Here is a 17,794-nt window from a genome sequence, read left to right on the forward strand (position 1 = left end):
AGCAATCAAGGCTGTTGATTTTCTTTTAGAAGAGGAGTTGATAATACAGAAGTAGTGGAACAAAAGCTTCTAGTGGAGTTTGAAAAACCTGGACTCTCCTATCTTTTGACAAGAAAAAGAGCATGAAAGAGCAGTCTTCTGGCCCAGTTTGAGGAAGGGGAATTACCTTCCCCTGACACATTTAAAAATCACAAACAAGTGCATACATGTTAAAACACTTGGAAAATGGTTTAATGATGTTTACAACAGAAATGAACTGTACAATTACAGTAAGTTTAATATATATAAAAAATTACAGCAGACAAATGCATCTACACAAAATCTATCTTTTCATCCTGATTTACTGTAATCTACACAATCTCTCAATGCCTACAACTATCTGTAGGCAACCACTGGGAAAATAATAATAAAGGATATCTTTAAAGAGACAGCATTTTGCCTTCCTCCTCACCCCCAGTGTGAACAGAGAGGCTTTGAAATGTGTGGGACGTTCACATTTCAGTCTCAAGAAAAGCTTGTGTTTCATTTGGGTACAGCTACTCCCATATGGCCCTTGATTTCAAGTGTTCTGCTGACCTGAAGTGTATAAATGCAGTATATGAGGGAGGGCAAGAGAAAAACAAAATTCCAAGCCAGTGTAACTAGGCAGTTGCAGAGAGCAGTTAAACAATCAGACTGAAAATTTGTCTCATTTAGAAAAGAAGGAAAAACAGACCGCCCAGACATTATACTTATTCACAAATCATCATCTCTTTGAAGACTATTGCCAGATTTAGAAGAAAGGGCTTGTTTTTCAAGTCTCAATTCTTCACAGAAAGGCATAGTTTTCAAACTATCTTTTTTTTTTTTTAATGAAATTTAAGCTATTTTTCCTCTGGCCCATCCCTTAAAAACAGTGAAAAACCTTTTACTCTGAGAAACAACCTCAGGTCAATGGGAAAAAAATGAAGAAAAAAAAAAGAATATGCTGTCTCTTTAAAAAGAAAGAAAGAATGCCAGTTGGGAGTGGCCGTCAGTGAAAATGCAATCCGAATTGGCGGTCTGGTGGAAATTCTTCATGGAATATTATGTACACTTTAAAAACCCTTAGTTTTTTTTATTTATGAACACCTAGGCAGTGAAAACTTATGTTAATACATACATAGACACACCCAAAACATACAAAAATACTATTATTTCAAACTACTAAGAATAGGACAAGTTCAGTTATCTCCATGCTATGACTTTAAGAGCATTACACTGAAACAAACAAGAATTTAAACGACAATTTTTAATATCCCAGAAATATACCAAAATATACATCTAAGCTTTGGAATTACTGAGGTTAGACTAATGCAAGTGCTGGGTAATCGTACTTAATACACAAGTCTAAGGTTCTGCAGGAAAGAAATTATCTTTGGTATCTGCATCAGGCTAATAATATTAACATTTGGATTTTGCTTTGGGATAGAGCTTGTATGACCCTAGAACCAAACACCCCCCAATCAACTGAGATTAAAAAGATCCATGTAAAAAGTTCCTCCATTTGCAATCCCCCCCCAAAAAGTTAAAAAGTCACAGGCATCTACCTAGCATAAAAGGTTGAGAAATACAATGCATAGTTGCACAGTGGTGCTGCAAAAAGAAACAAAATATAGGAAAAAAAAAAAAAGGAACTAGAGGAGAAATGAAAAGCTTCTTCGTCTTTCAGGGATTTCTCACAACAGGACAGCCTCTTCCAAGCAGTGACGGGGGAGGGGGGAAGCTCAGAAGTGCACCTCAGCGTGTATTAATCAACATCACCCAGCCCCCAGAGGGTTAAAGCACCCAGCAGAGCAGCCAATCCTGCACCCATGTCTTCAGCTCCTCAACCTGCCTGCGAAGCCCCCGGCCGCCCCACCGCCCGCACCCCGGCCTTTGCCCCATGGCGGCAGCAGCGAGCTGCTCAGCCAGACGCTCCCTGAGGCCTGGCCGGGGAAGCGCCCCCTCGCCGGGCCGGCTGCCCTCCAGACCCTCACCSCCAACCGGGCCGGCCTCACAGATGGGCTTGGTGCTGAAGACGCCCTTTGTCTTTGGTTTGTTTGTTTGTTTTGAGTTTATACAATCATTAGGAAATCTTTGGTTTTGGCTGGAAATTTTAAAAGAACAAAACAAAACAAAGAAACCGCCCCCTCCCGACTTATAGCAGCCACCGTGACCTGACAAAGCTTCTCTTTCCCATGGGGTAGGGGAACTACATTCAATGTAAAGATGGAACGGGTTAAGGGCACAGCTTCTGGCCAGGCTGGGGAGTGGGGAAGGGATACAGGATTGTCAAATAATAAAGAAGAAAATTAAATATTTGGAGGTTTTGTTTTTTTGGTCATGTTAAAAAAAAAGTGAGTAGCGTGTACGCAGCACTGGGCTGAGAGAGCCTCCAGGCCCTGGAGTTCGGCATAGCCCCAGGGCAGTTCCCATGGGGTGGGAAAGGCAGTGCAGCCCTTTTACACAGAGCAGAGGGGAGGGGGCGGATATTCACAGACTACTCAAGAGGACCCCTTGTAACCAAAGGAAATAAGATAAGATTGCAATTTGCCCTCACTTTGCAGTAGCTTTTAAGCAGCGACATTCAGAGGCGTTAGGGGGTCACTCCCCAGGTTGCAGGTCACGGGGTGCTATAGGCCAGAGTTCAGTGTTAATCAAAGGAGGGAGGGCAGACTTGGCAACTCTGTAGGGTTTGGAGAAAGTTAAAGCAAGTTACTCAGTTACGAGTTAGAAATGAGGTATACGACAGCTCCTGTACCTGTGGCGGATAAACACCCCACATCTACTCACACCTAGCCTTAGACACTACCACAGAGGAAGGAAATGGAACAACAGCACTGGCGGGGACGAGGGCACTGCCGCGTGGATCCTTCCTATGGACCGCGGGCGAGTGAGGCGCCCGCTGGCACCGGCACTGCTCCGGGCCTCTTCCAACCACCACCAGGCAGCTCTGCAGCAATCCCTTCCTCTCCCTGCTCCAAAGGCAGGCCCAGCCCGTTTCCCCGTGAATTCACAGGGAGCAGGGCTGACCTCCAGCCCTCTCACATTGCGTTTGTCCCTCTGACTCACTCAGGCGCAGGGAGCACCGGGATCAGAGGCCAACACATGGAGAGCGAATGGGGAAAGAACTAAAGTTTTTGTCTTAACTGCCTTGTTCTCAGGACACCACGGGTGCTCTCATTCTCGAATTATTTTGCAAGGGGGTGGTGTGATCTCCATGACTGAACCATTGGCATGCGGTTTCCAATGTCTTAGGATCCCTTCTGTTAGATAATTTCACATTTCTATAGCACTGTAGCATGCCAGCTTCRTCCACTTACAACACTATCACATTCAGAGAACAGGGCTTAAGTAGCTGCTGCTACAAAATTCAGCAAAGGCAGTATGAATCCTGAAGCTGGCCCACAACAGACAGAGTTTTGGGAAGAAAGGGGAAGCTAACTTGGTAAATTAAATATTTTATGGTTGCGTGTAAAGCTCTGCAGGAAAACATTCACCAGCAGACTGAAACAGTTTTAAGACAGATCAACATTTTGGTCTGAGCTACTTGACAATGTCCTGTTTGGTAGAGAGATGAAATAAGGCAGAGGGGGTGTGTTCCAGTTCTGGGGCTGAGCCTCGGCAGCACTAAGGAACGCCAAAGGGTATTGTCTTCCCTCGCCTCCCACAAGCTGTTTCATTTCCTTCCTCAGATTTGTTTTCCTTAAAGCACACCTTGTTTTCCACTTCTTTTGTTCCAAGTGCTCTTTTCTTTGAGAAGTCATTTCTTCAATATCCCTATTACCTATCTATAAATCTAACTAGCTCTTTGAAAAGTCACACAATATTAATACCACTTTTACATAATGTCAGAACAACAATTCTATTAGTAAAGCTTTCAGTGAAGTTCTGCAACCCGATTGGTGTCTGGAGGAAGAGGAGCTGGACGATCCGTCTATCCCCCTTCCTCCCTCCCTTTCTTCACAAGAGCTCACCAAGTTCACTGATAAAACAACTCAGCCCAATAGCACAATACATGAAAATGTACAAGGCTACTTTGGGGAGTAAAGAAAGGAGTCTTCAAGGTCCCCCCACCTTTAAGAGGAAGACCATACACAAAGTTGTTGAACGGACTCTGACCTTGGACTACACTGCTTCCACATTCGAAGGAAAGAAACAGTTTTCCCTGACTGCATCCCAACATCAGCCCAAGACCTGCAGCACTGGGCAAGCCCCGCATGCAGTTCATCTTCACAGAGCACCAAAGCACTCTGTGCAGAAAAGGCGGGAGCACCCAAAAGAGATGAGGTCCTTACAGAAAGGGACACTGACCCAAAGCTCAAAAAACCACCCAGCTTTTTCTCTTACCCGCTCTGAAAACAGCAGAGCTGACAACTTATCAGTGCCTTTGGTTCCCTACGAGGCCACTGGGAATTCTCCCACCCCAGTGGAGTCGAGCTCCTTTAGAAACCCACCTCTCTAGATCACCACATACATGCACACCTGCGCACGCACTCACACATACACACACACACACATCCCTCTTCCCCCATTCCATAAGCCTTGAAGGGAAATGGGAAGGGAGCCTTGAGGTCCAGATGAAGGGGCTGCAAAACCCTCCCAAGGTAATACTTGCTCTTTCTTCTTCTACTCCCACCCCAATACCAAGACATATGCCAGGAGAACGACCCACTCCCTCTCCAGACAACCCCTCAAAGCTCCCCTCTCCCATGACTGTCTCACAGTATTTCAACCCTCCCAGGCATACCAGCCAGGTGTTAGGAGTAGGTGAGCTTCTGCTTCTCTGTTTGGTTTTTCTTTCATAGTTTTTGGTCTAGACAGGATTAGCATTGCTATTAGAAAAGGAAGTGTTTAAAAAGTTTTCTACCTATTATCAAGCACTACAAGCCCTACATTCAGTAACAAGACAAGGGGGATAAAAGGAACCTGTTTCACTTTTGCTCTCCCAGATAGATTAAGATGTGACAACCATTCTTCTCCCTCCCCCAGAGTCAAACGCAATGGACCCAGTTCAGCTCTGGTGCAACTCAACTGACTGAAATGGATTTACACCTAGGTTGATTCTAACCCAATATAGCCATCTTCTTTCCCCCAAGCCTCCCATATACACATTGCCTAATCTTTACATCCCAGTGAAGGATAAGGAAAGGCCAAGAGGGAGGGAAGTGTGCGCACACTCGAAAGGACCCTGAACAGCAACCCAATCAGTAACCTGCATGCCACCACATGCAGTGCTGCAGGTTAGACCACAGATAAACCAACCAAACAACAATCCCAAACCCAGGAGCGACAAAATGTTTCCTTTGGCAAGACAGATACAAGGAAAAAAATTCATGAGCAAACATTTTCCTTCTAACACAGTCAACCCCCTTTCTCTGCCCCTCAACATCCACCCACCCCCACCCGACCCTATAAAGTTGTAACCTATAAACAGGATCTCAAATACATACAGCATAATCATGTTTATCAATCATAATAAACATCAGTTCAACTAAACTCTACAGCTAGAATTATCTCCACTATTTATAAAGTTTGCTTTTCTCTTCTGATTTTTTCAGTTTAAAACCAGTTCTGCGACAATGCTAAGCTATGCTGAGGTATTTTATGAAGGTGCCAGAAGCCAGCTGCTACCCACGAGTATTGTTTTCAGAGCTGTACGGTGCTACCTTTCACTGAGGACAGACAGGGGGAAGGAAAAAGGAGCGAGGGGAGAGGAGAAGGGGAGGCCCAGATCACTCCAGTTAAGGACTACATTCTTAGCAGTGTATCACAGACAGAACTAAAAGCAGCCCCAAGGTAAAGCCCGGTAGTTGCTTTGCTAATAGGAAATTGGTCAGAAAAGTAGTACCTGATACATTCTACTTCCTGACCTTATTTGTCTGCTCAACTAAAAGGCATCTTCTCCCTTCTCCTGTCGTAGAATTATTTGTAGTTCCAGTGCAATCTTCATAACACCCTTCTAACAGCATCCCATGGGGGTAAAGGCTCAGAGCACTTGCGCGCTAAGAGGGTACTAGAAGAAGTGGGAGACAGATTGAATGATGATACATACACCGAAAAAAGATTAAGTCCTTTTTCATGCATTAATATGTTTGTCTGTAAAGATATGTAGGGTACAGGATTTTTCTCTTTTCCTTGTTCTGAAGGGCTGAAACTACTTTCAGCGACATAGAGGGAACCATACCGTTCTGAACATGGAGTTAAAGATATGAATATTTTAAGAAATTGCAAACCATGAGTCAGTTAACAAATCTGCATTGTTTTACAGTGTCTATGATTCTATGGCCCTATGAAATCTCTCTGTATGAACTACATACACGTAAAAGAGAGGTATGGGTTGCAGTGCTCTTCACAGGAAAGGCTCCTCTGTCAAAAATCTTTAAACTATGCCAGGGGTGCCCCCACTTGAAAGAAGGGAAAGAATTATGGGCAGCAACAGCAGTTAGATTTAACAATTGAAKAGAGCAGAACCTTTGCAATTATGTATCTTGAAAGCTGTATTGCTCTAGCATTTTGGAAAGGGAGGGAGAAGTAAAAAGAGGTATTGTTACAAAAATATAAAAATTTTGAGTAGGCTACATGAAGATTGACAACCGTAAATCCAGTGGGGGTCAGCAGGTTCGGTTATTCCTCTGGTAACATTCCACTCTTTTCAATATTCATGTGAACATCCAACAGATGTGCCCATGGCCTGTGAATAGACATCATTTAACTGTTGTAGGGAGAACAGGAATACTGACTCGAGTTAATACAGTTAACTTGACAATACATTGACCTACATTTTAAACTGCTGATTTAAAACTAAGTATCATTGAAAGTTTGGACTAGACACAGTATTTTGCCTGTCCCAAAACAACCTAGTGACCTCGAAAAGCTACTTGTCTCTCTAAGAATTTCATAAAGTAAGTTTTGATCTAAGAAAATAGCAATTGATTCTTAAGGTAAATCAGATGTTGTTTTAGTTGTGTGTCTATGGTATGGTTCCAGCTGTAAAGTGGTTCTGCTCCATTTGCAACAAAGAAAGAGGGAACTYCTGTTTCAATCAGTGTTGCTCCACAGAAATGGGCATCACAGAGTTAAGGAATTAACACTGCTGTCTCCTTCAGTAATTCAACTGGAGAAAGGTGGGATGAGTTGAATTATACTACAAGAGCTGACACTTAAACATTAGAACAAATGAAAACATGAGGTTATGGTTCCAAGAGAAATAAGAAAATAAATTTTCTACTACTTACTCAATTGTTGGCATGGATGCATGTGGAGAAGTTTCTCAAACATGTTTTGCTAACAGTTATTCTCTTACTGCCTGCCTGAGCAAAATTGTTTATTTCTACACTTTTTTAAATAATATGGAATAAATTGTCCTAAAAGATGTTGGAAAGATGCCAAAGGATCAGAAATACAAAATTTTTGTCTGCATTTAACAGTCACTGTAAAGTATACAAGATTAAAATAAGAAAAGGGGTAACAGCAGAGGCAACAGATTGCTCTTGCCCAAGTGAAAAGCTACTCTACTCTGAGAGAGCATTTGTTCTTGTGTGATAAGATCAGCAGATACTTCTGTACTGAGCTACTTCTGCTCAATGCCAACATCCCTCTTATTAACCTAAAAGATGCAACAAATCACAAGCTGTAACTCCAAATACATCAGAATCTATATTGTTTTCACTGAAAATCTCTTTGTCAGTCAGTCCACTTCATGATAAAATTCTGACTTGCAGCTTCTGATGTTCTAAAAGGTCTATAATTCAAATCATCAGAATATACGTCTTCCTCTTAATGGTCTGGCCTTTTAGTTTTCACTAGCACTCAAACAAAATTACTGAGCAGCAGCAGCACATTCCTACATGAAGATCCACTAACTTTTGAGCATGTTCTCCTTGATGGTTCATCAGAGTTCAGATTTTCCATTCATGGTACTTTTGGACTTTTTGGACTTTTTCAATCCAATTTAACTTGGGTTTCAACAACTACTTATTGATACAGAGGATTTCAAGAAGCAGTGCAGCAATGATGCATCTTCACAAGTTACCCAAACAAAAAAAGTGAACTGAAGTGACACTAGCCTATGAGTTGGACAAAAATCTCTTTAAAAATCAAGTACTTCAGCACGAAACAATCATGCTATCTTGGCAACAATTTTTTGAGTGTATGCACATCCACAGCATCCCATAGGTACATGATAAAACGTACTTATACTAACACATACTGCACAATAATTCAGAAACAAAAGAAATCCTCCGAAGACTTACATAGACAAATGTGACTCTTGTAACAGCCATATCTGTGTGTACCTTCTATGATCCGTTCATGAATCCTTGTGACTACAGAATGAGTGAACTCCCAGGGGTTCAGCTGTCCTAAAGCCAAACAGGAATAAATTTTTCTAATATCACAAAAATTTTCATGACCAGCCTACAATGTCTCATCCTGAAGGCATTTCCTAAATTGTTTCTCTAGACCTTTAGGGGATATCTGTATTTGTGTCTTTATAAATTTTTTTTTTTTTTTTAATTGTTCTTGGCAACAATGAGAGTTTCTTGCCTTCTCTTTTTCTGCATATGCCCTTTGGCATGTTTGCAACTATGAAATGCAACCCACACATCTGTAAATAAGGAGACTTGATGCTCTGAAAAGAGATGCTATTATCCTTTCCTAATGTACTAGGAAATTTCTTTTGGTCCTGGCTGRCAAAGTATGATCAATACAGTAGTGAATGTATCAGTGTACAGCTAGAAGACTGTCTGGAAATTAACCTTCTCAGAGAAAACCTTCCCCTAAAAGGAGTATTAAGGAATTAAGACTGAGGGTGCAATAGAAAATCACCTTTGTTCAAACATATAAACCCTCTGAGACTGGAATCAGAGAGGTAACTTAGTCTCTCTGGAAGAAATAAGCAAATGTGCTGACAAAATAACGCCCTGGGTCTGTCAGCAAGTTTGTGACCTCTACTGGGACAGTAATTCTCCAGTCTTAAATGCTCGAGAACTAGGCTGTATTTACTAGCTCTGTATTTGCTATTGTCTCTCTTCAGATGCCTCAATTTTTGCCGTCAGCATGATTATGATTTAAAACAGAAACTTCTGCTAAATTCTAGTACTTGTTTGCATATTCCTTTCATGCTCTGCAATAATGTACGCATTGCAACTAGGCAGAAGTATGCCTGCTGCCAGCCTCATTTCTGTCTTCTGCCTAAACTCTGGAGGCTGCCAGCATCCATGAGCCAAAACACTGACACAGATAAAAGCCAGCTCCAGGAGCTATGGTCAATCATTGGGATGTTTTAGGACAGCAAAGGAGAGCACATTGGGGTTGAAACAAAGCATGCTGGTGACTAAACCCATGGGATGTGTGCTGTTTGGGTACTCCAAGGAAAATCAAGCCCTTTCCAGATATGTGGCTATTAGAGTTTCCAGTTTCTCTGCGGAAAAGGTGTGCTAAGAAATTCTCTGGAATCTGGGCCCCAGAGAGTGTGACAGGGTAGAGAGGAGGAGGGAAAGGGGGTATAAGGTGCTCACACCAAAGCCATGTGACCAATGCAAAGGTAGTCAGGAAAAAAAGCAGATTTTTATAATAAATAAACCCTCCAAGCTGCATTAGTGTTCCAGATATGTACTCAACAAGACCCTCTCCCAACCACAAACCAGCAAGAATGGGACATGAAAACTCATTCAGACAGCTAATGGCACAGTCTCTTTGAACTCTGGAGAGAGGATTTTATGCTGATTTAAGGCCCACCTTTTTCTTTGTGTTTCTTAGATATGCAAGGGCCATGCCCCCCTACCCTGCCACAAATCCATTAGGGATTAGAGGATACACCGGAGAAAAGACCAGTAGTATTCCCCCTTTAACAAAAAGCTTCCTGATAAATCATATTTTTGCACAGGTGTGAAAGTAAGTAGGAACTTTCAGACTCAAGAATGAACATTATAGCTGCAGTTTTCCCCATCCTCTTACTTCACTGAACACAAGTCCCATGGGACTTGTATCCCTTTGGTAGAAACTGTAGTCCATGCTATGGCCTCCAGATCAACATAGTGGGTACCAGCATCTCCTCTTCCACTTCTTCCCTACCTCCCTGAAGCTTACCCAGCTATACCTTTTACTGCTCTGAAGATGTTACTGTGGGTAATTTACATCTATGCAGTATTATTTATAGCCCTAAAGATCTTCTGCTCAGCCTGAGGTCACAGTGACATCAGGCACATCAAAAATATCTAGATTTATCCATACTGGTGGGATGAGGGTGGGACCTGTTGGATTTAATAATCCCCTGACAAAGCCATTCTATTTACACATCAAACAAAAGAAAACAAATTAAAATCAAGTTAAGAGTCTGCCCCAAGGATAATACAAATTACCAACCAAAAAAAAAGGTTAAAAACAAGCAGCAACTTTTATATAAAATTAATAAAAACAAAAGACAAATGAAAAAGAAATTGTCAGTAGCATCTATCGCCTCTCTGCATCTGAACTGCACTTATACAAACTAGTCCATTAGTACAGCAGCTTGCTAGAAATTGACTTTGGTTCAAGCTTAGTTTTAAAAAAATAAAACATAAAAAAAATCAAAAACACATTAGAAACGGTGGACGGACATTTGTTAGTTTCCCTGCTTGCAGTTCACTAGTTTTGAAGTTTTAGGGATAATTGGTTTAATTATTCAGTAAAACAGGAAGGTGGAGAGTTAGAGATGAACAGAGCAAAAACATGGGTAAGGAGGGAAAAAGAGATAAGGGATTCTGCCACTTGAGTGCAAACACAAATCCCACATGCTCCGGTCACAAACCAAAGCATATGCAGAGTTTAAAGTTGCTGCCTTCTGGATCTTGGGCGAGAAACCCCAAGATCCCCCTGAATCATCAACAAAATTAACGTAGCTGCATTAGCTCATTATTTTAGAACACTCTGGTGACAAAAAGGTGGGGAAGGGACTCTTCTAATACCCTTGCTAGCTAAAAGTAATTTAGTTTTATACACATGGCAGAAACCTTTAAATCCATCAGGAATGGAAAGCTCAAAGTGAACTGCATTGCAGTGATCCAGTCTTCTCTTTTTAAAAAAAATCTTTTTTTGGTTCAGATACTAGATTGTATATTTAAGAAYATACAGATCTAACTTCTGTACAGTCCATTATTCCTCCTCATCCACGTAAATATTCTTTGCTACATGGATCAGAATCAACCTTGAAAAGATAGTTACAGTGGCAGGCGAGCCCCGACTCTCTAGTCAGAGATGCTTATTGCCATTTTTACAAAGCTAGCAACATCACAGCTCAGAGACTACACGAGATCACCAAGGTATGTGCAAAGCCCCAGAGTCAACTAGATTGTGTTAGCATAAAAGATGGTAGCTTCTGTTCTGAAAGTTTGGGCTTCTGTGTTTTGCAGGCAGAAGCACTTTTTTAGCAGAAAGTTATTCCRAACACAATGTGGGAAACATCAGAAATAACTGAAAAGGAATATTGCTGTGATTAGGGAGAGTCCGACCTTTTGAAATCCTGTACTAATTCACCTGACAGGAATCTAGGACTGTATCCTGTACTAATTCACCTGACAGGAATCTAGGACTGTAAACGCTGTTTTATCTACTGCCAATCAGCTTGGGTAGCCTAACATTTTCTAAGTATTTGTGTATGTTTTTGACCGCAAAATCAAATCAGCAGAACAAAAGAGCCATCAGTATGTCACACAATCTAGACTTGGGAGGCCAAATCCCACTCTCTGAAGTATAGAGGAACCATGCACATAAAGCTAAGAGCAGAATTTGGCCAGGTAATCTAAGCAACTGAGTGGAGGAGAACAGCAGCTCAGAACGAATTCCTACCTCTGCTTAAAAAGCCTAAGTCAGCCTGGAAGTTTGCACACAATGATCTCTACTGCTACGCTGAGCTTCCTGCACGAGTGATGAACATGCATTCTTCTGCCCCGTCTAAGTAACCATCGGACAAATTCAAGGATGAGGAAACTGTTCAGAACATTCCCGGGAGATGAGGACAGAAAGTCTGTTTGTGCTCCATTCTTCCTCTCCACCCTCCCACCCCCCCCCCCCCCATGACATGGGAGCTCGCTGAAAATAATCCAGGAGCAAAAGACAAACGCGTCCAAACTATATATATAAAAATAATAATAATAATCATCATCATAATAATAATAGAGATACACCAGTAATACAGGCCTGCCTAAACTGTACCAGTTAAGAACGGAACCCCCAACACGATTGATACGATTATAAACACCTTGTATGACATAATGGCCTGTACAACAGACCTATAAAATGATAATTAAAAAAGAAAGATATTTAGACCAAAAAGAAACAAGAAATCCCCTTCCTATGTTTGAGTTGATAACCCACCTTAACTTGTCATTGTGACTGCTGGAAATGATAAGTAGTCCTTTCACTTTTTTTGTGTTTTTTTGTTTTTTTGTTTTTTGTTTTTTTTACATTTTTGGTTAGAAAGTTCTCCGATCCATGAAGCAATCCTGAAAAGACAGTGTTTATTATAAAATTAGGCAAATGTCTGTCCCAGCTTTAAATCCTTCCTGTTTTGCTTTTGTTTTTTTTATATTTTTCCTTCTCTCCCTTGTCCCCAGCAACACGGCGAGAGGATGCCAATCACATTTTTCAGTTTATAAACCCCGCTGGCAGCCAATCCCACCGCACAGTGAAACAGGCTGCTGGCAGCACAGCTCAGCCCGGCTCACTGTGCCTTGGAGGCAGTAGTGGTGGTGGACGTGGCCCCACTCGCAGAGGCCACCGTGAGGAGAGAGTTCTGGATGGACTCGGCTGAGGTGGAGGTGGCGTGAAGGCTGGCGACTGGTCCAGAGGCCCCTGCGGAGGCTGCAGCTGCAGAGACCAAGCTAACCGGGTTGCTGGTGAGCAGAGAAAGGTTCTGTGGGTTCAGGAACAGAGGGGCAGTTACGATGTTAGGAGTACCTCCAGCATTGGCAAACACCAAGTTCCCAGTTGCATCCAGTGATGTTATTGGAAGAGAGCCACCAGATGCAAGAGCTAAAAAAAGGGAAAATTAAGTAGGGCGGAGATAACATTAGCAGTAAGCAATAACACAAAAAYGCGCCTAAATGCAACAGGTCTCTGCATTTTCCTCCTCTCATGGGAGTGCTTTCTGTACCACTAACGATAGTTCCTTTTACTTCAAGCACACATAAAAAGATTAAAAACCAGTTTAATTTGCTATCTGGAGCTAGTCAGAGCTGCCACAGATAAGAAATGGTACCTTCACTATCTCAACAACTAGGAAAGAAAGATTTTTCTCTCTCCAACAAACTTCCCTACTCGTAAAGAATCTGCAGTTTCATTAGCTAGACAGCGTCACGTAAGAGGGCTTCCATTGTGAAGTAATATTTTAATGAATTATAGGCAATCACGGACAGGAGCGCCTGTTTTATACAGAACCCTGACACTCTTTTCTTTATGCATTGGCAAAGAGGCTGCCACAGCATCTTGAAAAACTCAGCTCTACAGTAACTACATGCTGTCAACCAAGGACACAACTCAGTAAGCATGCAAGTGCATGACATTCATTCAACTATGCAGTGCCTCAGGCCCATGAAGTGATACTATATACTATCCAAAACAAGCAGCTGGCAAAAGCTCAGCACATATAGCTAAGCACACGCGGGGTTCAAATTTTGTAAAATTAAAAAAAATTCTAATGATCCTATCCAAGAAATAAATTACAGTTATACTGTTGGATGTTTTCAAAGCTTAAAAACCACAACGAGCCTTTCTCCACCACCACGGGTGAAAGCATATAGACTTGCATCTGAACTTTCTCTTTAAAATGCCCTCCACTGATCTGTCATCTCTTAATAGGTACCTGCATTTTTTTATTTTATTTTTTTTAAACAACTTTTTCTGCAGAGTGGACAAGACCCTGCAGATACTAAAATGGCTCTGTGGTCTGTTTCTAAACTAACTTCACCATGCTTTCCTTCAATACTTTAAGAGTAACAGTGGTCTACGTTTTCTGCCACAGAAAACCTGTACACTCAGGTAACCTGTACTGGAAAGGGACAAAATGTGCATTCACATGAAGTGCCCGCTATCACAAGATGAAGAAGGCCATGTAACCTTGAGCATAACTTTTTCACTGTTGACATGTAATCATTGTTACAATTTACTCTCACAAGTCTACAGGGTTCAGTCTGCCATGGGTTATGATCTCCTAAATTTATCTGTGACACTTTCCAAAATGGCTCTTTCTTGTACACCCTGGAAACAAGATTTGTTAAGCTATTTGTGACTGTATTTGAATACATAAGGTTAGCTAGCTGTTTAGGCACTTTCACTATCTAGTTTTCCAAGGTGCCAAACTATGAACTCGAAACAACTCTTGCTAAAGTCAGTGGAAACTTCTGGCTGCATGGCACTTCCAAAGTAAATCTTCAGACCTCTGTGTAAGGATTTATGGATTTAAAGTTCTACAGAAGGTCTTTAGAAAGTGTGTGGGGGGGTTGTTTGTTTTTTGTTTTTGTTTTAGACATATGAGTAGAAGGATCCAGGATCACATCTTACTCTGAACTTTCCTGCCACAGTCCTCAAAACTATGCAACTCTGCTCAAGCTTATGCTGAAAGAGCTGTAAAAAGCAGATCTCTAACCTGTTGGAGGTGTGTCTCTATGCCTATGGAAGGCGAATAACAAAATTAATGCCAGATCACATTCCTTATCTCAAAGTCCTCCTGTAAATTTCTGTGAGATCACACACAGTTCTAATCCTCTTTCTAAAGTTGTACTTCCTCTTAACTCTATGATACATAAAATGCATTTTGCATTTACATTTGGTAAAAGCTTTACTCTTAAAACACTTATGTCCAGTGCTGAGAAGTCAGTGTTCTTTTTTGGTAGAGAAAGACAAAACACAAACTGAAGTTATAAGACAGAGACGCATTAAAAGGAACGCTACTGACCTTGAATAGTTGCCAGCGTACTGTTGCTCATCAGGGCCGGGCTGAGAGCACCACCTAATGTCCCTGGATTGAGACTAAGTAAGGCACCTCTGCAGTAAGCAAGATAGTGGGAGAAGAAGCAAAGACACGGAGGAGTGTTACTTTTAGAAGGTGGTCACTGTTTAGAAGTACACAGTCATATAAATAAATAAATAAATAAATAAATAGATAAATAGATAATCAGAGAGTGGGGCCTGATATTYATTTTAGTTTATTCTAATTTCTTCTGCATGATATCCTGAGTAGACCCTTCACAGCTGTCTTTCAGCTGTGTGGCTAGCAAGGTGCCCAAAGTACAGGCACTCAAACTGCATGAGTTGTACTGACTATTGTTGTAAAATATTCTTGTAATGCATTTTGGGAAAACTGCCACTTGTTAGAGAGCTATCTCGAATTCTGACAAGAAAGAAGTAAATCAAGAGGAACTAAACAAACAATAAGTCATCTCTCAGAGCAACATTTTTAAAACTAAAAACCTCAATAATACATAGTCATGCATCTTTTACAGCTTCTGGATCATGATGGAGAGATCAACGGTGAAATAAATACAGAGATGTGAAGCGAGTCTATGCTAGCTCTCAATTTTTATTAGTAGAACAATCAATTCTATGGTTCACTGGTAAGTTGCAGCTCTTAAGTCAAGCTCTGCAATAGGATGGATGACTTATCAAATCACAACATTGCTGCAACACAGCTTTCTCGTCTGTAAAATGAAAATAATATTTGTTTACCTTGATGAGAGTGGCAAAGTCTGCCACCCACAAGTAAACCCTCAGAATTTGAGATAAAAGATGCTAGGATTGCCAAGCGAGCTACCAGGAAATAGTGATAAACAAAAGGCCATGCTAATTTACCCACGATTTCTCTTCCCTTCTCCACTGTCACTGCACCTGCAAAATTCATCCTTACCCAGCTGCAAACTGCGAGGATGCCATCAAGCCTGGGTTTAGTCCCGCTGCAGCAGCCATGGCAGCAAGACTTGCATTTGCAGGCAACTGCGCAGCTCCTTGTAATGCGGCTGCTGCCGCTGTTTGCAACCCTGATGCTGTTACCATCACCTGGCTGGTCCCAAGAGGAGAGGACAAGGGAGTGGAGGTTGTCTGTGTTGTGCTGGTCTCACTGGCACTGGATGCCTCTGAAGTGGAGGCTGAGGCAGAAGGGGAAGGACTCAGGGAAGGTGATGTCACTGCTGAAGAAGCTGGAGGTGCTGTTGAAATCACTGTTGTTGTGTTGTTGGAGGTGGTTTCTGTTGTGCCTAGAAGATTGATTCTGGTTAGACCAGYACAAAGCACAGACATGACTGAACAGAAACCACTACCCACCTGAACTGAACTGCACATCCAACAGAAAGGGAGAAAAACATACATTTCTGTGGGACCAAGAAGCACCATTAGTCCAAATGAGAAGGAATGCTGAGTTTGGCTCTCAGGCTGCAATTAAATGACTGAGGAGCTCTAGAAGCTAGCAGTGGAAGGTAGCATCTTTCACTTCAGCATCACCTGTGATTTTATCCCCAGAAGAGTCAGCTGAATCATCACAAAGATTGAAGTTTCATGGTGGAGTAACAAGGAACAATGAAAAGGATGTACTGGGATACTAGTGTGACTAATACTGAATTCCTCTTTTAAACCTTTAAAAGGTCAAATGGTAGAGGTTAATGTGGGGTAAGAAAAATCAGCCCAGGAGCTTTTTAAAAGTTGAGAGAAGAGAAATGCTTGGAACCTATATACAAAAGCAACAGTCACAATATCTCAAAGATTCTTTTGTGACCATTAAAACACTTTTCTTCCCTATTTTCTAGTTTCAGCCACACAGATTACAGATATCCATCTAAAATGTCTTCACATCTCATTATACACAGCATTCAGCAAAAACAAATACCCACTTTATATAAAACTTAGGCAGTAGAACCCACAGAGTCCTAAATTTATCTTGAATAATAACTTGTAACAAAGGCCATTAGAAATTCAACAAAATCTTGATCACCATAAAATTTTTACTGCTTGTTTGACATAGCAATTTACTTGACAACTAAGGATAAGTGAATTGTGAAGAAACTGAAGCCACTGTTGGGGCTTGTATCTTACCCGTGACTGGCAGACTAGTTACAGCAGCACTGGTCAGAGGGAGCACAGGGTTGACAGTCAGGGTAGTAGCTGCACTGCTAGTCACAAGGCTTGGTGTGGTTGCCACCTGCAGGTCAAAACAGAATATAACTGCTCAACTGTTAAACAGAAAAAGAGTTAGCTACTAGACTTCGATTTCTTTCTTCCCATTCTCAACTGAAGAAGATATCGGGGAAAATACTGCATATAAATTGTTTTTTTTTTTTTAATAACTCCATTAGGTTAGCCTTCAATGGACCAAGCATAGCACCTGCTCTAATTACCAGCAACACTTCTCTTTTTGATCATTCAATATTTGAAGGGAAGCATATCCATTACACCCACACTGTCTCGTAACTACCAGTTGTCCCCCGCTTCTCCCCCTGCTGAAGTCAGCATCTTAATAGTCACTCTTATAGAAAGAGTTACAATATATATTATTTTTGTATGCTTCTTTCTTGTGTAAGCATCTTTACAGCTCCAGACCTCTTTCTCTGATTAAATGGTTTAGGTACCACAGCATATCCAAACATATTTAGGGTAATGTGTTTTACACTATTTCACTTTTACTCAACCAAACTATGATCTCCAATTTGACAAGTTTCCTTGTGCCAGAGGAAGGACCTCTGAATTTAAAAACATTCACATAACGTTAGCTAATTTTACTTGTGGACAGCTTAGTGCAAAAACAAGCTACAAATAAACTGAAGATGTT

The 17,794-nt window shown here is 41.4% G+C and overlaps 1 protein-coding gene across 9 annotated transcripts in view; it reads right to left on the reverse strand.

Moving 5' to 3' along the window:
* Positions 1-203: 203 nt before the first annotated feature.
* Positions 204-17,794, reverse strand: part of POU2F1 (POU class 2 homeobox 1) — a 119,620-nt gene continuing 102,029 nt past the window's right edge. For 6 of the 9 annotated variants that reach the window (XM_026083385.1, XM_026083384.1, XM_026083386.1 and 3 more), the window contains 4 exons: positions 17,062-17,167; positions 15,884-16,229; positions 14,936-15,024; positions 12,438-13,014 (listed from right to left, as the gene is read on the reverse strand). In XM_026083385.1, the coding sequence (XP_025939170.1) occupies positions 12,704-13,014; positions 14,936-15,024; positions 15,884-16,229; positions 17,062-17,167 (852 nt within the window). In that variant the 3' untranslated portion in view covers positions 12,438-12,703. Of the gene's footprint in view, positions 8,364-12,357; positions 13,015-14,935; positions 15,025-15,883; positions 16,230-17,061; positions 17,168-17,794 lie in introns of those variants that run through there. The other 3 variants (XR_003256273.1, XR_003256274.1, XR_003256272.1) reach the window with 3 other exon arrangements.

The sequence above is a fragment of the Apteryx rowi genome, unplaced genomic scaffold (assembly GCF_003343035.1).
Source record: "Apteryx rowi isolate R43461 unplaced genomic scaffold, aptRow1 scaffold_60, whole genome shotgun sequence".
In the NCBI taxonomy this organism is placed as follows: Eukaryota; Metazoa; Chordata; class Aves; order Apterygiformes; family Apterygidae; genus Apteryx; species Apteryx rowi.